The sequence below is a fragment of the Glycine soja genome, chromosome 10, assembly GCF_004193775.1.
Source record: "Glycine soja cultivar W05 chromosome 10, ASM419377v2, whole genome shotgun sequence".
NCBI lineage: Eukaryota > Viridiplantae > Streptophyta > Magnoliopsida > Fabales > Fabaceae > Glycine > Glycine soja.
In genome coordinates, this window is record NC_041011.1 from 10,175,731 (window position 1) to 10,203,471 (window position 27,741).

At 37.4% G+C, this 27,741-nt stretch overlaps 1 protein-coding gene across 1 annotated transcript; it reads right to left on the reverse strand.

Annotated features, from left to right (window-relative positions):
- Positions 1–6,559: 6,559 nt before the first annotated feature.
- On the reverse strand, positions 6,560–8,587 carry LOC114371349. The gene has a single exon (XM_028328816.1). It carries the CDS (start codon positions 8,585–8,587, stop codon positions 6,560–6,562), a length of 2,028 nt encoding a protein of 675 aa, XP_028184617.1.
- Positions 8,588–27,741: the final 19,154 nt, after the last annotated feature.

Consider the following 27,741-nt stretch of genomic DNA (forward strand, 5'->3'; position numbering starts at 1 on the left):
AGGCTTAGCCTGTGCTTCTGTTGGATCGCGCGCTTAGCGCGTAGCTGGGGCTTAGCGCGCGTAACAGATTCTGCATCTTCGAGCTCAACGCCTCGCTTAGCGCCTATCTTCTTTGCTTGCTTAGCGCCTGAGGCGCGCTTAGCACGAGTGTTGGGCTGAGCCTGCTTCAGAACTCCTTCTTTTTCTCCATTTCTGTTGCCTTTTTGCTTAATGTAACCTCAATTTTCATATCTGCAACCAGAAATTCAATTTAATTAATTTTTCAACTTTTAATTATAAATAACTGCTAAATAATTAATTCTAGGCCAAAATTTGATTAATTAACTACTATTAATTCACAATTATTTAGCAGTTATCAAAATCCCCCAAATTAAACTTTGCTTGTCCCCAAGCAAACCAAGAATAAAAGCAAATAAATTCTCAAGCAAGTTCTGAGTGTTCCAACACTATCAATGGCTTTAGTTCCTCCTTCTTTCTGTGGTCCTTTCCGCATCTGTCAACATCTCAAAATGAAAGCATAAAACACAAGAGTGAAATTAGTCAGTCCTTTGGAATCTTAATCAAATCTGGCTTGCCTTACTTTCCTCACAAGGCTGGTGTTTCCCTCTGCTCACAAGTGTTTGGTTCAGTGTTTGCAATTTTACTAACAACCTGCAAGTAAAACTCCAAAATTTTGCATTTCATCTCAGTTACAGTTATCTTTAGTTACCTTTGGTGGATCACTAAGGACTTTATCGGCTTGTATTGGGGCCTGGCTTACAAAAAATCATGGTTTTTCTTGGGAATTCAAACTTAGGATTAAGAAAGCAAAAATTTCCAATTCTTCCTAGGCCTTTTTCTTAACCCTTTTATTTCCCCACAACACTTTTCTTTTGACACCTCTCTTGCTCTTTTGTTTCTGCCCTTTATTACACACATTTTTTTTTTGAATTGGGCCTACAGTTTGTAAAAGGTGTCTTACTATGTGCTGTACTATTATCTGAGCTACCTATTTCCCAAAATCCCCCAAATTAAGACCTTTATAACCCATTTTTGCTCTCTTATCATCCTAAAGGGTTAGGACTATCATTTTATTGGCTCAAGGGTTAATTCAAAATAATATATTGGCTCAATCATGGGTGCAAGGGGTAAAAATCATGTCGGGTTGGCTTTTTGGCTAAGTAGCTAAACATAACAAACATGGCCTTGATCATATCCACCTTAAGTAACTATTCTAACAGTTTAAGAATGATGCAAAACCAGGAACTTAAAAACAGGCGTTTTCTCTCACAATTAAGTTCACACTCTCACCGGGACTTAAGCAAGTATTCGGTGTACCAGTTATGACCTTGTTCCATCAGACTAACCTTCCCACCTTGTGCTATTCATGTTCCATTTCTTGACCTGACTTGTGCTTCCAGAACCAGTGTTTCCAAGGATTAGTGACATCTCAAGTGTTTGAACCTTCCAGAACAAGCTCAAAAATTATGACTGCTCAATTTTACCATGCAATTATTACTCAGAAAACACATACTGAAATACTAATATTATTACTACTACTTCTTTTTAATACCCAAACAGACTACATAAAAGAAACATAAGACATAAAAGAAACATAAAAGAAGAAAACATCAAAACATAAAGGAAAACAACAAAACATAAAAGAAAACATCAACTGCCTCCGCCCAAGTCTGCCCATGGGCCCCAGTCAGCGCTAGTTAGGTCAACAATGAGGTCTTCATCGACTGCAGGATCCTCAGCAGCTTTAGAAGGCTCTTCCCCCCTGTCAGTGGAGGGCTGGTCTCCTGGCCAGGCAACCTGCTGATGATAAGCCTCTAGAGTGATGAGCGATGGGTCCATCTGCAGATGTAAGGACAGCCTATGCATGTTCTCCATGATGAGCTGCTGTCCGATGTGAATGGACCTCAGCATCTGACCCTGCATGTCCAGGGATACTGAGGTGGAGGCAGGTGGAGGTCGCGGTCTCTGGGAAGAAGGCTAAGACGAAGGCTGGGTAGGAAGAGGGGCCTCTGATGTTGACGCCGAGGCTCTGGTGCGTGTGCGGCGGGTCCCTGGAAATGTAATCGATGGATCGGCGGGGTTCCAACAGTTCTTCTTCACGTAAGCCAAGTTGATCGCAGGGCTGAGTGACTCAAAGATCAGGGTATCAGAAACTACCCCCTGAATGTCACACAACGCTGTAATCAACGCCGGGAACCCGAGCCTCAAGGTGCTGGACTGGGTAATCTGACTGATCTGCTGAGATATAAAGCTGCCCACGTCCATATCCATCTGGCTCACCAAGCTGTAGATCAAGCGTGCCCTGTCAAGATTAACATCAGATGTGTGAGAAGTGGGTGCAAGATCATAATAAGAGAGGACACTCCATGTCTGAGCGAGTGTCGTCATGTCCTTCCTCAGCAGCTTCCAGGGAAGACCATCGGTGTTTAGAACAAAATGCCCCCCTAGAGTACATAGTGTGGCGGCGATGGTGTTAGGATCAGGGTGAGTGCTGAGGTATCTGGTGTAGGCTGGGTACTCCTCCCCGTCCTCCAAGATGACTGGGGTGTCGAGGAAGTCGTTAATCGTGTCAGCGTCAAAATGAACGACCTGTCCTCGCACCCTGCAGAATCTGGGACTGTGGTCCTCTGGATCATAAAGGTTCGAATAGAACTCTTTCACCAAAGCCACATCGATCCTCTTCTCTGGTAGGCGTGTAAGCACCTGGTCCCATCTGCACCTCCTGAGTTCCTGGAGGAACTCATCGAACATCCCAGGCCCAAGTTCAACATTCCTCTCCGGAAGGATGTTCCGAAGCTGAATGTTGTCTTGGTACTTGTGCCAAGCAATCTCTGAGGTAAAGCGGGAAGAGTCCCAGTTGGACGCTTCCCCTGGTGTGGGCACGGCACGGCGTTTACGGGAGGCCATCTGAAAAAAAACCAAAAACAACATAACAGATTGCAGTTAGTAAACATGGAGGTGCAAAAAGTAAATAAACTAGGGGTGCAGTTAGTAAAGAAGGGGTGCCGAAAGTAAGTAGATGGGGGTGAAGAGAGTAGAAATAGGGATGCAAAGAGTAAGGCACGAGGGCTGATGGGCCCTAAGGCCCAGCCCCGCGCTTAGCGCCCCCTCCACGCTGTTGTTGGCACGCGCTTAGCGCCAAGGGTGGGCGCTTAGCGCGTTCATCTAGATGCACGAGCGCGCTTAGCGCAGGCGGCCAGCTAAGCGCGTGAGTGCTTTTTCTGTTGTCTGAGTTTATGGAGGCTTAGCGCACTTTTCCTCCCTTCCTTTTATGTTGGTTGTTCTCGCTAAGCCTCTGCATAGGCTTAGCGTGATACCACCTGCAAAATGTTACAGCAGCAACCCAGACCCCAATCTTACCTATTTTTGTGAAGAATGCGTGAAAAAGGGACAGAGAATCACGTAAGCCTTAGAAGAAATGCACAGAAAGAGGAAAATAGGAAGTATGAGTATGCAGAAGGGAAGAAAAGAAGTGAAATGGGTTGATTTAAAATAAATCAAGGGGAAGCTGAAGGGTTGGACAGTTTCGAAAACTGTCCAGCAATTTATGGCACGTGCGCTTAGCGCGTAGGTGCCGCTAAGCGCACCAAGGGCAGCGTCCCTTGGTTTTTCCCCCGTAATTTAAAATTCAAAATTTGAAAAATACCTGGGCGCTTAGCGCATGGTCGCGCGCTAAGCGCATAGCTTCGTGCAGCCCACTTTACTTTTGTTGTTGGCACCCCTCCTATTGTTGTCTTCACCTGCTTCGACTTTGCTTTTTGCACCTCCTGTTTGCTATTTGCACCTGTTGGGCTTTTTTTTTCAAGAAATAAAATAACTACATTTTTACAATATATGTTGGGTTGCCTCCCAACCAGCGCTTAGTTTATTGTCTTTAGCTAGACAGTAGTCCTTCTCAAGGATCATCTAAGTAGATGATGGTCGTCAATCGCTCTAGTTGTCCTCCGTTATACGGCTTCAAGCGCTGTCCATTGACGATCCATTTCTTCTCGAAGTTCTCTTCTTTGGGGTCCACCAATTCCACTGCTCCATGAGGTCTAACTTCTTTTATGATAAATGGCCTTGACCACTTAGACTTCAGCTTACCTGGGAATAGCCTTAGCCTCGAGTTAAAGAGTAATACTTGCTGCCCTGGCTGGAATTCTTTCCTCTGTAGCTTCTTATCATGATATGCCTTCGTCTTTTCCTTGTAAATTCTGGATGACTCATAGGCATTTAGTCTCATTTCTTCCAACTCCTAAAGCTGTAACTTCCTCTTTTCCCCGCATGCATTGTCGTCAAAGTTAAGCAACTTGAGAGCCCAATATGCTTTGTGCTCCAGCTCCACTGGTAAATGGCATGTTTTCCCATACACTAGCTGAAATGGCGATAAGCCGATGGGGGTCTTGAACGTTGTCCTATAGGCCCAGAGAGTATCATCGAGCTTCAAGGCCCAATCCTTTCTTGATGATGCAACTGTCTTCTCCAGGATTCGCTTGAGCTCCCTGTTAGAGATTTCTGCTTGGCCATCTGTCTTAGGATGATAAGGTGTGGCCACCTTATGTCGGACATTATAGTGCTCCAAGACTTTCTTCAACTGATTGTTGCAGAAGTGCGTTCCCCCATCACTAATCAAGGCTCGTGGGACTCCGAAACGGGAGAAAATGTTCTTCTTTAGAAATTTAATTACTACCCTGGCATCGTCCTTTGGCGTAGCTATGGCTTCCACCCATTTGGAGACATAATCCACCGCTACCAAGATGTAGATATTTCCATATAATGAAGGCAGGGGTCCCATGAAGTCTATGCCCCAACGGTCAAAGATCTCTACTTCCATGATATTCTGTAAAGGCATCTCATTTCTTCGAGATATTCCCCCTATTCTCTGGCATTTATCACAACAATGCACAAACTCGTAAGCATCTTTAAAAATAGAGGGCCAGAAAAAACCTGATTGTAGCATTTTTACTGTTGTTCTGTCCTCGCTGTGATGTCCGCCATAGGGTGAACTGTGACAGTGCCAAAGAATGCTCTGTGCTTCTTCCTTTGTGACGCATCTCCTTAATACATTATCTGCTCCTGCCTTGAACAAATGAGGATCATCCCACACATAGAAGCGTGCATCATGTAGAAATTTCTTCCTCTGACTCCAATTAAACTCCTTTGGAATAACTCTCGTGGCTTTGTAGTTTGCCATGTTTGCAAACCAAGGTCTGGTAGTAACCTGCAAAAGAAACTCATCAGGAAATTCACCTCTTACCTCTGGTTCTTCCTTGGTGACTTCTTCATTCTTTAATCGAGATAAATGATCGGCTACCACATTCTCGGATCCTCTCTTGTCCTTGATGACGATGTCAAACTCTTGTAATAACAGAACCCATCTAATCAACCTTGGCTTGGAGTCTGTTTTGGCGAGCAGGTGCTTGATGGCAACATGATCTGTGAAAATGGTGACCCTCGACCCTATTAAGTATGACCTGAACTTCTCCAAGGCAAAGACAATGGCTAGCATTTCCTTTTCCGTGGTTGCATAATTCAACCGTGTTTCATTTAGGACCCTGCTAGCATAATAGATGGCGTGAAATACCTTGTCGTGCCTCTGTCCTAGAACTGCTTCTATTGCATAATCACTGGCATCGCACATTAGTTCAAAGTCTTTATTCCAGTCCGGTGCAATCATCACAGGTGCAGTAGTGAGCTTGTTCTTCAATGTCTGAAATGCTGCTGAACATTCTTCATCGAACTTGAAAACCACGTCTTTATTCAGCAGATTGCTTAGGGGCCTGGCAATCTTCGACAAATCCTTGATAAACCTCCTGTAGAATCCTGCATGCCCTAAGAAACTTCTGACACCTTTAACATTCAATGGTGGTGGCAGCTTCTCTATGACGTCTATCTTCGCCCGATCAACCTCAATCCCTCTAGCTGAGATCTTGTGGCCTAGGACTATGCCCTCTCGAACCATAAAATGACACTTTTCCCAGTTCAATACTAAGTTAGTCTCTACGCACCTTTGAAGTACCATCTCTAGGTTCCTCAAACAACTGTCAAATGAGGGTCCAAAAATCGAGAAGTCGTCCATAAATACCTCGATGCTTTTCTCCACCATGTCTGAAAAAATGGCCAGCATGCACCTTTGAAATGTGGCTGGTGCATTACATAACCCGAATGACATCCTTCTGTAAGCAAAGACGCCAAAAGGGCATGTGAAGGCCGTCTTCTCTTGGTCTCTGGGGTCCACCGTGATCTGATTATATCCTGAGTATCCATCCAAGAAACAGTAGTACGTCTGCCCTGCAAGTCTCTCCAGCATCTGATCCATGAAAGGTAAGGGGAAATGGTCCTTCCGGGTGGCTTCATTCAGCTTGCGATAGTCGATACACATTCGCCAGCCAGTGACAGTTCGTCTTGGTATCAAGTCATTCTTCTCATTCCGTACCACTTTCATTCCACCTTTCTTGGGAACCACCTGTACTGGGCTTACCCAAGCGCTGTCAGAGATGGGGTATATGAGCCCAGCCTCCAAGAGCTTGAGTACCTCCTTTCTTACCTCTTCCTTCATTGTTGGATTTAGCCGCCTCTAGGGTTGCCGGACTGGCTTGTAGTCCTCTTCCATCATTATTCTGTGCATGCAATAAGCAGGGCTAATTCCCTTGAGATCCGATATATGCCATCCAATTGCTTCCCTGTGTTTCTTGAGGACATCTACCAACCTGTTTTCCTCCTCTGTTGTGAGTGCGTTACTGATTACTACAGGTTTATCTTCCTCCAAGAACACATACTTTAGATTATCGGGCAATATCTTCAAGTCTATCTTCTTCTTCTCGGACGAAACTTTCTTCTCTAGCGTCTCAAATTTGGCTTCTCCCTCAGGAATACTGTCTTGTCGATCCAAGTCTTCCAAACAAGCCTTCAGATCTTCTTCTTCCTCACTGGTTAGACAGCCCAAAGCATTTACCATTGCTTTCTCTAGTGAATAATGTGGTGTTTTGAGAATACTGACATCTTCCTTATCAATCTCTTCCACTCTGAAACACTTCCAACCCTCCTGTGGGTACTTCATTGCTTTGAAAAGGTCGAAGGTGATCTTCTGATTGTCAATACTCAACTCCAAGTTCCCATTCCCCATATCCACCACACAGTTGGCAGTTAGCATGAAAGGTCTGCCTAAGATGAGGGGAATGTCTATGTCTTCTTCGATATCCATTATGACAAAGTCCACCGGAAAAGTAAAGTGGCGTACCTTGACTAGGACATCTTCTACCACCCCGTATGGTCTTGTAATCAAGCGGTCTGCTAGTTGAAGCGTCATCTTGGTAGGATCTATCTTCAAATTCCCGATTCTTTTGCACATTGACAAGGGCATCAGATTGATACTTGCTCCTAAATCAATGAGGGCCTTGTTTACCATTTCCTTCCCTATGGTGCACGGGATGGTAACACTATCGGGGTCCTTAAACTTCTTAGGTAGCTTCCTCTGTATTATAGCACTGCAATTACCCCCTACCACAATATTCTCATTGTCAATGTACTTCCCCTTCTTGGTGAGGATGTCCTTCATAAATTTGGAGTAGAGGGGCATCTGCTGTAAGGCTTCCCCGAATGGCATAGTGATCTCCAGCCCTTTGAATATTTCCAAGAAACGTCTGAAGTAGTGTTCCTGGTTCTTCTTGGTGGGTACCACAGGATATGGTAGATCTTGTGGTAGGGCAGGTGGTTCTTCCTTCTTGGCTTCTCTTGCTTTCTGGCTCTTGGTTTTAGGTGGTGATGCCACCTTCTCTTCTTCTTCTGTCCTTTCTTCTGGTGTCTCTGTCCTTTCTTCCTCTGTCTGGTCTTCTTCTTCAACCTTACCTTCCTCCTGTGCTTTTTTCTGCCCTCGAGTCAGCACTGCCTTGCATTCTTCCTTCGGGTTTTTCTCCGTGTTAGCCCCAAAAGTTCTAGTGGGCCGTTCGGCTTTGTCGTGTGCCAATTGGCCTATTTGAACTTCCAGATTCCGAATGGCTGCATCCGTGCTCTTTTGATGAGATCGTGTCTCCTGGATGAATTGCAGCAGCAGTTCTTCTATATTGGTGGGCTTTTCTTGTTGATTCAGACCTTGGCTGGGGTGCTGGTATGGCGGTTGGTATGGTTGTTGGTTCCTTTGCTCCTTATATTGGTTTCCCTGATTCCTCCACCCTGAACCTTGCATGAAATTTCTTCCTTGATTAAATCCTGGTGGCCCGTGATTGAATCCTGCTCCCCCTTGGTGGAATCTGGATGAGTTCCCCTGGTTGTAACCCTGGAATCCGCGATTTGGTATGCCCATATAGTTTACTTCTCGAGAGGTGTCCTGTTGACTTACACATTGTCTAGGCTCATGGGTTCCTCCGCATGTGGGGCATCCTTCTACCTGCAAAACAGAAGAGTGGGAAGAACTTACTGCTTGTAATTGTTGAGGTAATTTGCTGAGGGTTTCGGTAAGGGCTTCTATCTGTCTCGTCAACAGCTTGTTTTGTGCCAACGTCGCGTCCTGCGTGCCGAGTTCCAAGAGGCTTCTTTTCATGGAAACATAGGTACGATCACAAAGGATTGCTTGATCGCTGGCCGCCATGTTCTCGATGAGTTCCATCGCTTCCTCGGGAGTCTTCAGTTTGATCTTCCCTCTGCGGATGCATCTAGTAGCTGTTTCGATTGAGGCCGCAAGCCATCAATGAATATGTTCAGTTGTACTGGCTCACTGTATCCGTGTGTCGGTGTCTTTCTTAACAATCCCTGAAAACGGTCTAGTGCTTCGCTAAGGGATTCATCCGGGAATTGATGGAAAGAAGAAATCTCCATTTTCCCTTCGGCGGTCTTTGACTCTGGGAAGTACTTCTTTAAGAACTTTTCCACTACTTCTTCCCAGGTTCTTAAGATGTTTCCTTTGAAAGAGTGCAACCATCGTTTAGCCTCTCCTGCTAGGGAAAAGGAGAAGAGGTTAGGGCGTACCGCATCTTCTGGGACTCCGGCGATTTTTACGGTGTTGCATATTTCTATGTATGAGGCTAGGTGAGCATATGGATCTTCGCTCGAAAGACCATGGAAGAGGTTCCCTTGGATTAGCTGAATAAGGGAGTACGGGTAGGAGATATTGGCTGCTTGAACCTCCGGCCTTGCAATACTCGTGAAGAACTGAGGAGTGGCGGTATTAGAAAAGTCCTCTAGTGTGACTCTTTGTGCCGGTTCCCCGTCCATTTCAGTGTGATGTGGAGAAAGAGGAGGTGAGGTGTAACTGCTTCCTTCTGTGTCTTGTTCCCTTCTTCTTCTTGCAGCGTTGTTACACCGACAAGTAGCTTCAATTTCTAAGTTAATAGGGACAACGTCTCTAGATGCAGTTCTAAGTCGCATAAAAACAAAAAGGGCACTACCCGTGCAATTATGGGAGAAGAAAGAATAGAAGCGAGAGAGAGAATACTAAGAGAATAAGCCAAGAAAAGAAGAGTTGGGCTTACAAACTGATATAGTATGGTAATTAAGTGCGAAAATAAAATCCCCGGCAACGACGCCAAAAACTTGTTGAGGTTTTGGCAAGTGTACCAAATCGCTCTTAAGTAGTAAACCTCGGAAGTCCGAGTATCATTTCCACACGGATTTTATTGCACTTTATCGAATACTTCTCAATTTGTAAGTAAGAGTAAAATAATAAAAGCAGGAATAAGTGCAGGAATAGATTGCTATTACTAGATCGAATAATTTAAACGGGAAGACAATTAATAAAAATGCCAAGACCAGACAAACCCAATTGACCTTCGATGCATGTAAATATGATATTCATTACCAATGCACTGGTATTAGTTCTACCCACATCTGTTAATTTTACTTGTCCCTGATGCCTCACGATGACAAACCTATTTTAACTACCTATCTCCCAAATTCCTTTGCGAAGATTCAATAATTAAAATGCATTAAGGTTAAATTCTAGATGTTGCTAAATGCGTGGGCATTGAGTCATCATTCTATGCCTAACAATGCTAACCCAAGGATTCTTTTCTTAAGATGTTCTATTAGCTGTTACCCTTTCCCAAGTGTATAACCCCTAAAACCAATGCATGCATTAAATCTTAAACCCTTATTAGGAAATACCCTCTCCCGAGCGAATAAAATCAAAAGAAATTCAAGAATGAATGCAAGATAACAAGAAAAGAATTAGAACAGAAAAACCTGGAATAAATCCTCTTTGCATTGATAATTCTTTGAAGTACATCGTACATCGTTGGCTTTTTAGGCCTGCCAGGCCCTAGCTAGGGGATTAGTCACTCATGGCCATTGAGGGTTTACAACTGGGGTTGAAAGAAAGAATAGGGATAATAAAAACAAAGAATATAGAGAGAGAAGGGAGAGCTCAAGCTTGGAGTGCTGAGGGAATTGCTCTGAGGCGAGATGTGTTGATTCCTTGGGACTTGCTCTCTATTTATAGTTGCTGAAGTGGGCTTTGGGCTTTCATATTCACGCTTAGCGCGTTCGGATTGCGCGCTTAGCGCGCGCTGCAAGCTTAGCCTGTGCTTCTGTTGGATCGCGCGCTTAGTGCGTAGCTGGGGCTTAGCGCGCGTAACAGATTCTGCATCTTCGAGCTCAACGCCTCACTTAGTGCCTGTCTTCTTTGCTCGCTTAGCGCTTGACGTGCGCTTAGCGCGAGTGTTGGGCTGGGCCTGCTTCAGAACTCCTTCTTTTTCTTCATTTTTGTTGCCTTTTTGCTTAATGTAACCTCAATTTTTGTATCTATAACCAGAAATTCAACTTAATTAATTTTTCAACTTTTAATTATAAATAACCGCTAAATAATTAATTCTAGGCCAAAATTTGATTAATTAAATACTATTAATTCACAATTATTTAGTAGTTATCACATATAATACCACTTTAAATGAGATTCCTAAAGAGCCAATAATAAAAAGGTAAAATTCCTAAACATATTTATGATCTAGGCGGACAAAAATACTCATCAAATATTTAGAGATTTAATAATGAAAAAATGGTTTGATTAAATATGAAAATTTATAATATTAAAGTGCTAGAAGATTAACATGAATTTAAAGCTCAAAAACTTAGAAGATTTATATGAGAATTAATAATTATATATTGAACTTCTTTATAAAAATTGCTTTGGCCCTAAACTTCCTAAACACGTCTTACGGGCTTACCATAAAGGCATAAATTACTTGTTGGTGCTAAACAATGTTTTTAATCCTACTTTTTTAATGTTTTTAGAAAATATTATATAAAAGGTAAAATATATAATAAATAAAATAAAAAAATAATTTATTTATGTCATTATATAACTAATAATAGAATATTTATTAACTCAAATAATTAATAAATAAAAATAGAAACCAATGATATGATAAATTTACGAATAACAGCATATACCATATAAATTCAGTTTGGATCAGTTTTTAAAATTAAATTCAAAATCCAATCTGGTCCAATAAATAATTTCAATTTTCTAATTTTTTTTATCCATTTAATTTTTGGTTTTTTAGATCAATTTTTTGACCCTCATTGGATTGGATTAGTTTATGAACACTCTACCATAAATTACTAGTTGGTACTAAACAATGTTTTTAAAATTGGACCGATCAATAAATCAATAAAGACTTTGATTTAAGGTTTAATGATTCAATCATAGTACAATCGTGGTTAAATCGATCGTAATTAAATTATTATTTTTTAATATAATAAATACACAATTGTAAATAAAACTAAGGATTAAATAAGTTTATTGTCCTTCAAATTTGGGTAATTATTTTTTAGTTCTTGAAAACAAAATTTATTTTTATTAATCCCTCAAATTTCTTAAAAACTACTTTTAATTCCTAATATTCTTTGTGTTAATGATGTCACAATTTGTGACGGTTTTACACCATCATAAATATTTTTTTAATTTAATTTCTTTAAAATGATTTATGACAATTTAAAATTACTAGACAATGAAAAAAATCACAATAATTTCACATTTATGTTTTTATTTTTCTTCTTTAAAATTGTTTGAATATGTAAAAAGGAGTCACTAAATCATATGAGTAAAATATTTAGGCATTTTAAAATTGCTAAAAATCATTTTTTTTAAATAAATTAATTTTGGTGGTTAAAAACCACCACAAAGTATGAAACTATGAACATAATGAAAAGAATGGACTAAAAATAACTTTCAAAATTTGAAGGATTAATAAAAATAATTTCTTTTAAGGACTAAAGTATAACTAACTAAATTTAAAGGACTAAAAACACATTTAAACTAAAAAATAATATAATCTTTATAACTTTAAAAGTTAAACATTCCTTAAAAATATCATCACCCACCACTACACCCACCACCACACGTAACATGTAACATGCAAAATTATACATTAAATTAAATTAAATATACCATAATATTTAATTTTAACACCACAAGTATTTTTTTTATTAATATACAAAATAAAATATCTACAATCTATCAACAAGTAGAAAATAATATGATTAATAAAAAAATGTGCCTGTTTCAAAATTAACTTAATATTAATCTTGAAAATTGTTAGTTTAGAGATGATAATTGTGCAACGAAAAAATTAAATATAATTGTAATTGGATACGTCCCATATAAGCTTTATCATTTTCGTCAAAAAAAATCATCCCTCATCTTATTTATCTTTCTAATCTCTCATTTATATTTATTGTAATAATAGTAAAACAATATAAATATACCTTTTTATTACCTCTGATGACTAATGTGTTGATTATATTCTCATTTATTATATATTTAATACAATATATTAAAAATTTAAAATATTTTATTTATTCATTTTTAATTTCTTAATAAAAGTTTAATTACACTGCATATCACACGCAACGACGTTAGTTATGTGTATGTTAATAGTCAATTTGTTTTAACTTTTCAATTTTATACTCACTGTCTCTTCTTTTCATGAAATAGTGTCAGCATGTCTATAAACTAGAGTGTAGAGTACACTGTGCACAACATGCAACACTGCTGCGTAAGGGTCAAGGCCTTTAGTTCAGTTTTGAAAAAAGCAAGCATATTTTGAAAACCGTTAAAAATTGATGAACCTCCGGTTTAGTTCAGTTTTACTTTGATTTAACGCCTTTAGTCCGGTTTCATAACTTCCCGGTTATAGGGGTCATCCAGACCGGATACTAGGCTGGTTCCTGGTTGAACCAATTGAACATCGATTTGATTTAAAACCTTGGTGCTAAATGTCAAATTCACTCACATTGTTCTTAATTTTTATGAAAAGGTTCATCTGCTCTCTTTTAATCTTTTTATCTTTCTTGATGACTAAAAAATCTAATATATTTTTATTTGAATCTTGATCTTTTTAATATACTTTTGTGGGGATGGGATGAGAGCACTTACAAAATTCATTGGATAGTATATGACAATATATGAAAAAAGAGACACAGGACATATGACCATGTGTAAAAAATTTAAAAATTGGCTTTGCATAATATATCACTAAACAAAATATTTTTGTGGCAGGGGTACAAAAGGAAAATACATATTTTCACTACCACTACCATAACCATTTAATCACCACCATTATTAGTGTCATTCCACCACTTTCATTAACTCCTTAACCATTGCCGTTGCCAATACCACTACCATTATTTTATTATTATCGTTGTCGCCACTACTACTATTCCACCACTACTATCATTATCATCGACACCATTTTTTCATTGTCATTGTTGTCGTTACCAATGCCTCCATTGTCATTACACTACCATTATGTCACCATCATTGTCACCACCACCACCACTTATCATCAACAAAAGTCATGACATAGAGACAACAAGTATGAGACTTGTAGATTAGAAGCAAGGGATCACATTTATTGTCGCTGAATCCAAAGGAGATGAAAGTCTTAGTAAGTCTTTTGTACCAAGAACGTGGGGCCTATTTAAGACCACAAATAGCTTTATGAAGCTTGCAATTTATCAAAGTGTTCAAACCCAGGTGGTTGATCCATGTAAACATTCTTATCAAGATAGTTGTTGCAACCTACCTTACGACGGGACGACGGAAGAAAATAAATAAAAGCACGTTCGTCTCCTAAGGAGAAAACGAGTAGGAGTCGCCACCAACGTTTATTCGAGGAAAATATTAGAAAAACCAAAAGATGTCTGCGAATTTTGAAAAGAAGGGTTTGGGAGTTGTTTACGCATAGGGAAGATATTAACATCTCACGCATCTGTCACAAGGGACAACAGCCTTTAATCGAGTGTGCAAAACGTGACTTCAAAATTATTTATTTTCCTTTTTTTATTATTATTATTTTTTTCGAATCAACAAGGGTATTGCCCTTGCTCCTATGTATCCCCAGGTGTAATGAAAAAATCAGACCTACGTAGTTCTTTAAGTAAGAATGTTCATGTTTTTTAAAAGAATTATTTTAATTGCAAACAAAGAGTCGTTAAGGCGTTGGACCTTGAAACGATCTCAAGTGATATTTGACAAAAATAAGTTTGGTTATGAATTGATTTTTTCATTTTGGTTTTGTTTATTGCCTTTCAATCTCACTAAAAAAACCAATTTCATGACATTAGTGATTGACTAGAATTAAGCCTTACGAATAAGACGAAATTACCAACGATAAAGAGTAGAACATAAATGCACACATAATATCACAGAGGATTCATAAGGGTACATAGATTACATTCAACTCTTAAGAAAAACTAACCGACTGTTGCGTGGGGTGCAAGGCTAGCGAGAGAAATGATGTAGGGAATGATCCACGATTGTGATTCGGCAGCGCCTCGGCTTTACTTTTTTTCTTCTTCTTCTCTTTCTCTTTCTGCATTTCTTCCTCTCCTTCTTCAGTTCTCCACCCTTGAACCTCTTCCCCTGCATGACTATTTATAGAAAAAGCCATTTGGTGCAGGGGAAGCTTGCCTAGGCGAGCTGAGTGCTTAGGGCTGAAGGTATCAACTCGCCCAGGCGAGTGGCTTGCTTAGGTTTGAAGCTTCTTCTTGGCCCAAGCAAGCTAGATGCTAGTCTGGGCGAGTTACGGTCCAGAAAATTCTTGGAAATGACCATTTTGCCCTTTTCCTTGTGGTTTTTTGTTTCTGGATCTGACAAACAACCATCAAACCCTAAGTGATCCCTTGGCCTTGTGCTGTAACCAGTACCGACCACCATAATTCGATTAGCAATGATCAAAAGATCATATCTGAATGATGAAAGTATTATACCCAGATGAAATTAGGGTCTGACAATTGCCCATCTTTATTTATCTTTTATTAAAAATAAAAGATAAGTAAAGATAATGACACTAATTTCATTTGAGAGATCGAGCTATTCAAAACCGGACGCCAGAGAAAACAAAAAATAGTGAATTGATAAAATAGAAGACATTTGAAGTCTTTAAAAGCATTAAAACAGAAGACATTGAAGTCTTGTAAAGCATAAAATGAAGACATTGAAGTCTTTTAAAAGCATAAAAGCAGAAGACATTAAAGTCTTTGAAAAACATAAAAGCAGAAGACATTGAAGTCTTTGAAAAGCATAAAAGCAGAGGACATTGAGTTCTATGGAAATATAAAGACAGAGGATGTTGAGTCCTATGGAAGATAAAGATAGAGGACATTGAGTCCCATGAAAACATAAAGACAGAGGACATTGAGTCCTATGAAAACATAAAGGCGAGGACGTTGAGTCCTACGAAAGCATAAAGATAGAGGATGTTGAATCCTATGGAAACATAAAGGTGAGGACGTTGAGTCCTATGGAAACATAGAGACAGAGGACATTGCGTCCTATGAAAAATAAAGGCAAAGGACATTGAGTCCTATGAAAAATATAGGCGAAGACTTTGAGTACTATGGAAACATAAAGACAGAGGACATTGAGTTCTATGAAAAGTAAAGGCGAGGAAGTTGAGTCCTATGAAAAATAAAGACAGAGGACGTTGAATCATATGGAAACATAAAGGCGAGGATGTTAAGTCCCATGGAGACATAAAGACAGAGGACATTGAGTCCTATGAAAAATAAAGGCGATGACGTTGAGTCCTACGAAAAATAAAGACAGAGGGCGTTGAACCTATGGAAACATAAAGGCGAGGACCTTGAGTCCTATGGAAACATAAAGACAAAGGAAATTGAGTCCTATAAAAAATAAAGGCAAGGACGTTGAGTCCTATGGAAACATAAAGGCGAGGACATTGAGTCTTATGAAAGCATAAAGACAGAGGACATAGAGTCCTGCGAAAAATAAAGACAGAGGATGTTGAGTCCTATGAAAAATAAAGACAGAGGACATTGAGTCTTATGAAAAATAAAGACGAGGACATTGAGTCCTATGAAAAATAAAGATGGAGGACGTTGAGTCCTATGAAAAAATAAAGGTGAGGACGTTGAGTCCTATGAAAGCATAGAGACAGAGGACATTGAGTCCTATGAAAAATAAAGGCGAGGACATTGAGTCCTATGAAAAATAAAGACAAAGGACATTGAGTCCTACGGAACAAAAAACAAAGGACATTGAGTCCTATGAATCATGCCAATAGGTACTAGTACCCAAGGGCTCAACCTTATAAGAAAGCAAAAGGTTGACTCTTTAAGAGGATCTCTCATCCTAAACTCAAAAGATAAGACATTGGATTTTGGAAATTGGTATATAAAGAGAAATCTATGCACTTAGCCTGATGTGAAACATGAGTTTTGGAATGCAGAGACATGCAACCTTTGTCTTGAAATGCAGTAAATGTGGACTTTGTATCTAGCAATGCAAAAGGTTTTGAATCATGAAAACTGTGCAATGCTCATGACATTCTTTTCTCTTTTTGCGATTTTGATTTTTTTGTGTGTGCGTCAAAAAACACAGATTGACTGTCTCTTTTTGAAAGACGTGATAACTCATGCGACCTCATCCTATCTTTTGCAAATCTCTTCGGGGACTCCCTCAGAGTGTATGTTTTGTTTGATTTAGTCATTTGAAAATTTTGGAGTGACGGCAGTGGAGTCGTTTGATATTTAATCAATTAACTGAAATATTGATCTCAGGGTTCGTCCCTTTCATTTTGTTTAAAAACTTTGATTATTCTACACAGCAAGAAAATATAAGGCTTTGGGACCGATCCTATGCACCATTGAAGGATGACAATGGATTGTTACACTTTGGTATATGACCAAGTAAAACTTTCTTGATTTAAGATCATAGAGTGATGTCAAGGGTCTGTCGATCCCACTGAAACTTGAAGACATGGGCTGATCCCGAAAGAATTTATATAACGAAGGCTACCCTTGGATTCGAAAGGAATCCTACGGAGTTTGCATGAAAGACTAACATCAGATGTACCCTACTATCACAATTGTCTTTGGGCATCTCTCACGAGCTCCTGGTCAAATGAGTTGTCTTCTCAAATGTGCAAGTGCAAACCTTAGGGCTTTTTTTAACAATCACAAGCGTGTGCAAGTTCTATTTCAAAATCCAAACTCAAAAGAAAAATTAGTCATTCCTTGATCCACATGGACTTTATTGGACTTGTAACGTGGTCAGGGGTAAGAAGGCTATGAAAGAAAGGATCAGACTCTAGACTAAGGAATGGATCATTGTCAATAGACACCTTATTAAAGTGTTTGTTGTTAACTATTATCTTGACATAGATAGAGTCTAGATGTTTCATAATGTCTTTTGTTAGTTTGTATAGCTTAATGACTCCTATGGGCTTTGGTGATTCTTCTTATAGTAGGTCATCAAGTTACAAATCGTCCAAGTCCAATTTCAATTGGGGATTTGCTTACTCAATCAAAATTTTCAATTCCTCCTTGCTGTAAGATTACTATTCCTTTTCAAGTATGACTCTTTGGAATATTACTTCCTCTCTAACCATATTAAGAGACTTAAAGATCATAGTGAGCATTCCTTTGAGATTTTGCACAACTCATGTTTGTTGAAAAAACCTATTTTAGCTTCCAAACAAGTTTTTGGGATCCTGCAATTGGATAAGTAGAAAACATAAGTATTGTGCCTTAGGGCACTACAACCCATATACCTAACACATTCATGTATCTCAAGATGACATACATACTAGTACGAAATGACCCATAAGTAGTACATCAATAGGGGGAGCAAATTATAATACATCAACTCACTCCCTAGTTGGCCAAGACACGTCTACTACTCCTACGGACAATAGAAAATGAAAACAGTAGAGTTCCAACTAAAGATGTCCTATTTGTTACTCATCGAATCTAACAATAATACAAATATGGGGATGAAAGGCAAATTGCCCCCTTTTGGGCACTTTTACAAACTATTTCCCCAAATAGGGTTGTTTTTAAAGTTTTTCATGCATGGGTCTGTTTTGGACGTAAAGGGCATGCATGCAAAAGCAAATCGCCAATTCCATTGGCGATTTTCCCTATCCGTACTGGACTCGCCAGCCCCATTGGCGATTTCGCCATGCATGGGGAGTTGCCAGTCAAACTGGCGAGTTCCAAGAAGGAGGGCGCAAGCTAGGGTTTTAGGGTTTCATTTGGCAAGCTTGGCAGGAGGAGGGTTGCAAGGGTTGCAGTCTGGACGTGGAACTCGCCATTCCCACTAGCGATTTGCGTTTTGAAAAAAAAATTCCCCTTATAAAACCTACACTGCATGACTAAGCTGCTCCCTTACTCCCTCTTGCTCTTGCGTTCCTCCCTCATCACTTTTGATCCCTCTTTGCAGTCCATTCCTTTCTTCCTCTTCCTACTACGTGCTTTGTGTTCTTGGTAAGTATTTTCTTAACTGGTAAATTTAAATATTTTTTGTGTTATATATATGTTAAGTTAATTTTAATTGATATATTAATATTATTTAGGTGAGGTTTTTGACCCTCTTTACCCTACATTGCTTGGTTGCTCTTCCTACTACGTGCTTTCGATAAGTGTTTCTTACTGATAACTTAAAATACTTTTCTATTATATATATATATATATATATATATATATATATATATATATATATATATATATATTTTAAGTTAATTTCAGTTGACGTATTAATATTATTTAGGTTAGGTTTTGTAAGTTGTAAGTTATTAGTTGTGTTATATACATATGTTAGGTTAGTTTTAGTTGATTTGTAAATATTATTTTGATAATATTAGTTAGGTTAGTATACATATGTTAAGTTAGAATTAGTTGTGCTTTTGGTTAGTTTTTGATAATATTATTTTGTTTAGATTTTGTAAATTAGTATGATATTATTTGTTTTACATATGTTTAGATTTTGATAATATTAATTGTGCTATATACATATGTTACGTTTGTTTATCTTAAGTGGTAATTTTAAATTTTAAATAGTAGCTTCAAATATTAATATTATTTGTGTTATATGTATATGTTATAATTTTAGTTGGTATCTTATTATTTGTGTTATACGGTACGTTAGTTTTAGTTGATTTTTTAATATGATTTTGTTGAGGTTTTTTAAATTTGTATGTTATTATTTGTGTTATATATATGTTTACGTTAATTTTAGTTGGTATGCTATTATTATTTGGTTTAGATTTTTTAGGTTTGTATGGTATTATTTATGTTATATATATGGTATGTTAGGTTTAGTTAGAATGTTAATATTATTTAGTTTACTTATTTTAAGTTTTTATTGAAATATATGATATGTTATTAATTATATATATATATATATATATATATATATATATATATTGTTTAAATTTTTGTTTCCATAGTAATTTTTCGATTTATTTTAATTTATTTGTATAATATATGTTATTTAATTTAAATTTTGTTAATTTGAAAAAAAAAATTGGTCATTTATTTAAATTTATGTATGTATTTTAATTTTTAATTTTGTTATTTGTAGAGTATTTTAGTTAGTATTTTAAGTTTTGCATGTATTTTAATTTATTTGGATAGTATATTTAAATTTTATTATTTGTATCATATATTTTGTTGCTCAAATTTATGTATTTTGTTATTTATTCAGATTTTAATTATTTGATATGTATATTTAATTAATTTTTTGTAAGTGTACTTAATTTTTTTAATGTAAAATTTTTGTTGTCAATTTTTTGTATTATATTTTATTTTACAATATCAATGACATCTTCGTCGTCATGTTCATCAAATATACAAATTAAGTCTTATCCAATAGATGAAGATGTTTTATGGATGCAAGCTAAGCATGTTTTAGAACATGTTTGGAATGAGGAAGCAGACAGAAAATTACACATCAGACGAGTTGTCCCCATTTATCAAGGTCAAGCAGAAATACCAGAGGAAATTATTCCTCTACTTCGGTAATCTGGTTTTTACTAGATAATGAAGATGGACTACCTATAAATAAATGCGTCATTAATTACTGCCTTGATTGAAAGATGAAGGCCCGAAACACATACGTTTCACATGAGATGCAGAGAGTGTACGATTACTTTGCAAAATGTCTCTGTATCATTAAGTCTGCGTGTTGATGGGGCACCATTAATTGGTCCAACAAATCTTGATTAGGCTGATTTATGTGAAGAATTATTAGGAGTCAGACCACAGGAAGGTAAACTTCAAGGCAATGTGGTTAAATTAAGTTGGCTGGCTCACCATTTTTCACAAATAAATAACCATGACGGTAACGTAGAACAATTACAAAGGTTTACCCATGCATGGATCCTTAGATTCATAGGAGGTGTCTTATTTGTTGACAAAAGCAGTAACAAAGTTTCCCTAAGGTACCTGCAAATTTTACGTGACTTTGGACAGTGCAGCACGTATGCATGGGGATCTACCGTGCTTGCTTTTTTATAGAGAGAGATATGCAGCGCCATCGATTACAAAATTAAATCAATCAGAGGTATGTGCATCTTAATCCAAATGTGGGCATTGGAACGATGCACGACTTTGGCTCCAAAGAGGACTTCTCCCGTAATAGAAAATAAACTACTTGGACACAGGTTAGTTGTTTAAAAAATAAGATTTTATTTGAAAATAATTAATAATGTAACGCGTCGGCACTGATGATTTCATATTTTTTTTTGTAGGTGACTGCAACATGGAAATCAACATATTCGCAATGATGATCTGATAGTTTTTCGTCGCAAATTGGATATCATGAAACGACATGAGGTAAGAAGATCTTAATGTATTGGTTAAATAATAAATAATATGTCATGTTTCAGTGAAAATTAACAACTGTGTTGTTGTATGCAGTTTCTGTGGGAGCCTTACACAACAACTGTTATGTCAACGTTGCCTCCAATTTGTTTGGTTGGAAATGTAGCATGGTACGCGGTGGTGCCACTCATTTGTTTCCATGTTGTTGAGTGGCACCAACTCGGTAGAGTGTGGCGACAATTTGGAATGCAACAACCTATTCCTAAGTGTCCTTCGCAATCGCTGAATATCCATGGCCTAACGCTGAAAGGCAAACAAGATGAAAATTGGGGACAACTGTTGGCCCCAATGATCAGTCAATGGAACAATCGAGCTGAGTTTAGGGTCGACGTTTATCCTCGATAGGAGAGCCTATTGAGTTTTAACTCCGACTACATGGTCTGGTATAGGCGAAAAATGAAGATGTTTGTCGACTCGAAGAATGCAAACACAACTACATTGGTATTTATTTCCTTTTTAAATATTTAACTTCAAATTATTTTTTAAAGCATCAGCATTAATTTCCTCACCCTAATAATTGCAGGCTGAAGTTGCGGAGACATTACAATATATGGTGTCACCACAAGGGAGGAACACATGGATAGTTGATGATCTCGTGCCTTATGTGGAGAAGATAACGATTTTATCCGAAGAGTAAGAGAGAATCACTGAGCTTGTGACACATGATCCAACATTAGAGCGTCGATTTCCAGCACAAGAGTTTCACATACTTCAGTCAAGTGTTAAAACTCGGGGTTTTGGCAGACGAATGAAGGCTATTGAAGTGGAAGAAATTTCCCAACAAATGGAGGAGCGTGGCCATGGAATGTATTACACGCCACCAACATTTTCTCAGTATCCTTCACAAATGTATTAGTATCCTTTCGAAGGTCATGACACTGATATGTCTGCAAGCGAACATTCGTTCGGTGGTGTTGCGGAAACACATCCTCATTTTTCATGGACGACTATTAGGGGTGAAAATGAACCGAGCAGCTTGTCGAGGGCCTTTGGCTCGGCCTATGTAAGGCTCGACTCGGCTCAGCTTGTTTACTATAAAGGCCAAGCTCAAGCTTTTTAAAAAGCCTTTTTAGATAAAAAGGCCAAGCTCAAACTATAAAAAAAGCTTATTAAGCTTGTCAAGCCAGCTTGTTTAACTAATAATAATAATAATAATAATAATAATAATAATAATAATAATAACTTTATTTTATTAAATCTTATCTTATCCAGATTTTATTCTATCTAGATTTTATTTTATCCAGATTTTATTCCATCTAGATTTTATTTCGTCCAGATTTTATTTCATCCAATGTTATCTTATCTTGTCCAGATTTTATTTTATTTCGTTTATGGGCTTGGACTTAAAATATATTTGTGAGCTTTGGGGTTGAGAACCTATATAACAGCACCAAGGTTTTAGTTTAGGGAGTTTTTTTTCGGAGAGGAGAATAATTCTAGGATTTTAGAATTCCAGTTTTTATTACTGTTCATGCACACTGTTCACGTAGAATAAAATTCGTTTTCTAAAATTTCGTTTCGACTTCAATCTACAATTTCGTTTCTACTAATTAATGGAAGGCTAAGTCTCCAGCATTGTTTTCTCTTGAGGATCAAGCACAGTTCTCTTTGAGGTTTTGTTATTACTATTGAATACTGATCAGTTTTTCCTCTTCACCAATTACTTTGTATTTGTTGCTATTAATCCATGCATGCTTAGTGCTTGATTAATTGTCTTTGCCCTTAATTTACGTTCATGCTTAATGATCAGTTTCGTTCATGATTAATTGGTGTATGTGTTGTTTAATCACATAATGACAGCCTTATGTTAATTTTCGCTTAGTAATTTAATTTAGGGTTGGATTAAGTGGTTGAACTGATTAAGGATAAATTCTCATAACCTAGGATAAGAGACTTGCTTCTGAATCAAGGGGAAACATGTTTTAATTCTGTTATTTTCTAATTCAAATTTATTTGCTGTTTAATTTACAAAAACAAACAACCCCCAATTCGTTACTGTTTTATTACTAACTGTTATGAACGTTTGGTTGACCATTGCTCGTTGGGAGACGACCTAAGATCACTTCCTAGATACTGCATTTTTAATTTTTATTTGATTCGGATACGACCTCGATCAATAGTATATAAAATATGGCTTGAGTAGACTAAGATGAAATTATTGTAGATATATTTTTTTAAAAAATATTTAATATAATTATATATTCAAAAAATTGGATTAAAAATTGTTAATTTAACTAATGATAATTTTTGTTTGGCTATATTAGTGTAAATCATCTCTAATCCATACATTTTTTTTAATATTATGCTCTTTTTATTTTCTTTTGATATACTTTGTGCTTTAACGACTTGAATTCAATATGATTTTGTTTATCAATTATTTTTGGATTTGTACATTACTTATACGAAATTTTATAAGTTTCTTTTTTTAGTTAGTATTTCACTAGGTTTTAAAATAATTAATTAATCAAAGACGTCTTTAAGCAAGCTTTTAAATAGACTCGTGGGCACGGGCCAAGACAGACTTTTATGTAAGCCGAGCCGAGCCTTAAAAAAAAGCCTATGACAGGTAATGAACCAAGCTCAAGCCTTACGTATTCAACTCAAGTCGAACTCAAGCCTAATAAAGCTTGGCTTGGCTTGACTCATTTCCACCCTACCGACTATGACCCCTTCACAACAACATGATGCCCCAATGACAACACCTAACGCCCTATTAGCTCCGCAATGGAATGTACCCAGAGCAATACCTGATATGGGTAACTTATTAGGTGTTGATTTGTGTCACGAGTTTTCTGTTGAGGCTGAGCAAGTAGAAGTGGGGAGACATCACGGCAGAAGAAATCCTGATCATCAAGCGCGAAGATGGGATCGACCATGTGGCACATCCTCACGTCATCACAGACACCATAATGAATGATTTTCATGTCTCTATTTAAATTTGTTGTTGTATGTTTGTCATTTGAATTTGACACTTAATCTATCGTATCTCATTTATTAAGTCTTACTAATGGATACCGTTTATGTCGCACATCAAACTATAATAATAAATAAAGTTTAAAAAAAACTAAAGTAGACAAACGAAAATAACTAATGGTACTAACTAACGATGAACACCAATGTCATATGTGGAAGAATTTATTTCAACTTCTAAATGTAATTTTATTTCATTAGATGCATCAGTCTGGACTTTTTCCACCTACCTATTTGCTCAAATTATAAGGTTCATCATCAGAAGCAACATACATTTCAAGGGTTAGCGTTTACGATTTAGGGGTTACGGCTTAGGTTTAGGGTTTATGGTTTAGGGGTTACATGTTTAGGGTTTTGGGGTTATGGTATACGGTTCAGGGTTTGGGGTTTAGGGTATAGGATTTAGGGTTTAGGGTTTGTGTTTAGGGTTTAGGGTATAGGGTTTTGGGGTTTATTGTTTGGGGTTTAGGGTTTAGGGTTTGTGGTTTAGGGCTTATGGTTTAGGGTTTAGGGTTTGAGAATAGGGATTAGGGTTTATTGCCTAGGGCTTAGGGTTAGGGTTTAGGGTTATGGTTCTTGGGTTAGGATTTTGGGTTTCGGGTTTTGTGGGTAGGGCTTAGGGTTAAACTACACAAGCCATTAAGAGACTGCTACATGCCAAAATAAGTAATGTTAAAAAAATAACTAAACTACAGAAACCAAAATAAGTAATGTTTCTAATTAATGATTTCATTGAAGACCACAAAGTAAATAAATTCAAGAGAACTTAAACCAATACAAGTCACTCGTGCAACATACATAAATCAATGAAATGAACAACTCCCACGGTCAGATTGCATTGGACATCGACGCCTGTTGTGCTATTCTGCTCCACATCTACTACATTTTTGTTGGTGCTCAAATGGTTCGAGCCAATCCATTTCATTCCTTATCCTTGTTGATTTTGGCCGACCTTTCGCACGGAGTGTAGTTGGGTCAGGGATAAGTGTGCATGCGTCATCAGAAGGAGGAATAGTCGCTTCATTCCCAAGTGGCCACCATTGTGTGGAGTAAGCTTTTAAGATGTGCTCATTTGTGTAAACAATATCTATATATTGGTAGTAGTTCATGCTTACGTAACCACAAGCTGTAATAATGTGTGAACATGGATAGTGAAGCGCAAAATACTTTCCACATTGACAATAATGACCATTCAAGTTAACTGCCCACTTTTGTCCGCCCCGTTGCGTTATAGGATTGAAGGTCTCCTCTACTTCAAACCTTGTTGAGTGGATATCATACACACGAACGATGTGCGAACAAGCTTGTTCTTGATTTTTTTTTCTGAGTTCTTTAACAAGCTTAGAACAATAGACTTGTCCTTCATTTAACTGTCTTTGGGCTTGGTGTCCACGATCAACAAAGTACTTTCGACACCTACTATATGTTGATTTGACCAACGCTGTTATCGGTATGTTGCGACAATCCTTCAAAACCTTATTTATACATTCTGAGAGGTTGGTTGTCATGTGGCCATATCGACGTCCTTCTCTATCATAAGCCATCATCCATTTTTCCTTTGAAATGTGACCAATCGATGTTGCTATAGCTGGACTCAGTTGACAAAATTTTTCTAAATTTGGATAAAAAAATGTGCTTGCAAGGAGTGTAGCCTGCATAAAATTAGTTAGCAACAACAATTTTAAGTATATATGAAACTTAAATTAACGTGACCATCAAAAATGAAATCTTACCCAATTTCTTCAACATTTCTTTTTGTTTGGCATTATTGAATTTGCGATTGAAATTGCTTGCTATGTGTCAGACGCAGTAAACATGATAATCGTGGGGAGGTTGCCAACCAAGTGCTTCGTTAGCCACAACAAACTTTATACTCGCGTGACGATCAGATATGAGACAAATACCATTTTTATCTGTGACGTGTTTACGCAAGTGTGCCAAAAACCATGACCACGCTGTTAACGTCTCACCTTCGACCATGACGAATGCTAAAGGAAGGACACCACCATTTCCATCTTGTCATGTGGCCATTACGAGGGTCCCATGATATTTGCCATACAAATGTGTGTTGTCAACTTGTATGATTGGCTTACAATACTTGAAAGCCACTTTACATTGACCAAAAGTTTAAAACACTCTATGAAACTGACGGTGTTCGCGACTAACCGTATTCCCAATAATAAAATCATCATGTAGTATTTGAAAATATGATCCAGGAGAATAATTTTGCATGTGTGTTAGCCACGATGAAAGTTTCACATATGACTCTTCCCAATCACCATATTCTATTGCAATGACTTTTTGTTTCGCCAACCAAGCTTTTTTGTACGACACCTTGTAGGCAAATTCACTGTTAATCCTCTCTTGAATCAAAGAAACTTTTATTGATGGATCTTCCCTGATCATGCCTGTCAATAAAATAACAAAATTTAAATGACAATTAACGCAAAAGTAACATAATATGAACATAAAATACGTACCTACTACACAAGTGGCAATTAAATCTGAATCAAGCTTCTCGTGATCTTGTGTCATGGTCATATTGAGACATGTGTGTGGTCTACCCCATTATGTGACTTTCCATGAATCAATTTTTTTAGATAAAATTGCCCTCATATAGAAAGGACAAGGACACTCTGCGCTTTTATTGAAGCAACAAACGACATACTTGTTCGATTTGCTTTCAACAACTTTGAAACTTTGATGCACCTTCATAACATATTGTTTGACTGCATTCTTGACTGCATCTTTACTATCAAAATCCATGCCAACATATAACTCATGGCCAACATAAAAACTCGATGGCATCTCCAAACCACAAATGTCCTCCTCATTAGGATGACTCCAGTTGATATTATTATAATGCAAAGCATCATTCCAAAATGGGTTTTGAATTCCTTGTACACCTAATAGTCCAAAAAAAATAATTCAAATCATACTTATTTAGCATTAAATACAATTGTCATCAAATGATAAATGTATTCACCTATTTTTTTTTTAGAGGAAATTATACCTTTAGTTGGGTGAACAATTCTTACTGGTTGAATCATGTCGGTGACTTCATCGTCTGTATCAGATATACCGTCAATACTATCATCTTCGTCTAAAGACTCTTCCACGTATGAGTTAGACACAAGATAATCATCATCATCATCATCATCTTCATCACCATGTAAAGTGCTCACATTTCTTGGCGGTTGCGCCTCATTATTAGATAAATTATTTTCACATGATGTAAGAGAATTTGCATAATGAAACATAGAATCACCAGCCACATCCTTTTCTATGTACAATTCCAGAATTGGCATTTGATCTTGTTGTTGAAAACTTTTGAGCATGGTTTCAACATCTTCGTCATCACAAATTTGTAACGCAACATATTTTCCAGACACTAAAAATCTACAACTGATAGCACAAATAATTTCATTATTTTCTAACTTTATCTTATCTCCAATTTTTTTCTTCAAAGCATTGAAACTAATTCCATGTTTAATCTGAATCACTTTTTTACTGCCTTCAAATATTACACTATCATTCTCTTCATATACCATTTCATTGAAATACAATACTATTATAATCGAATTCATGATGTACTTACAAAAACAATATTTTAAATAATTAATCATAATAAATTCAAAATAATAAAATGTAATCACAAAAAGTCTCTTT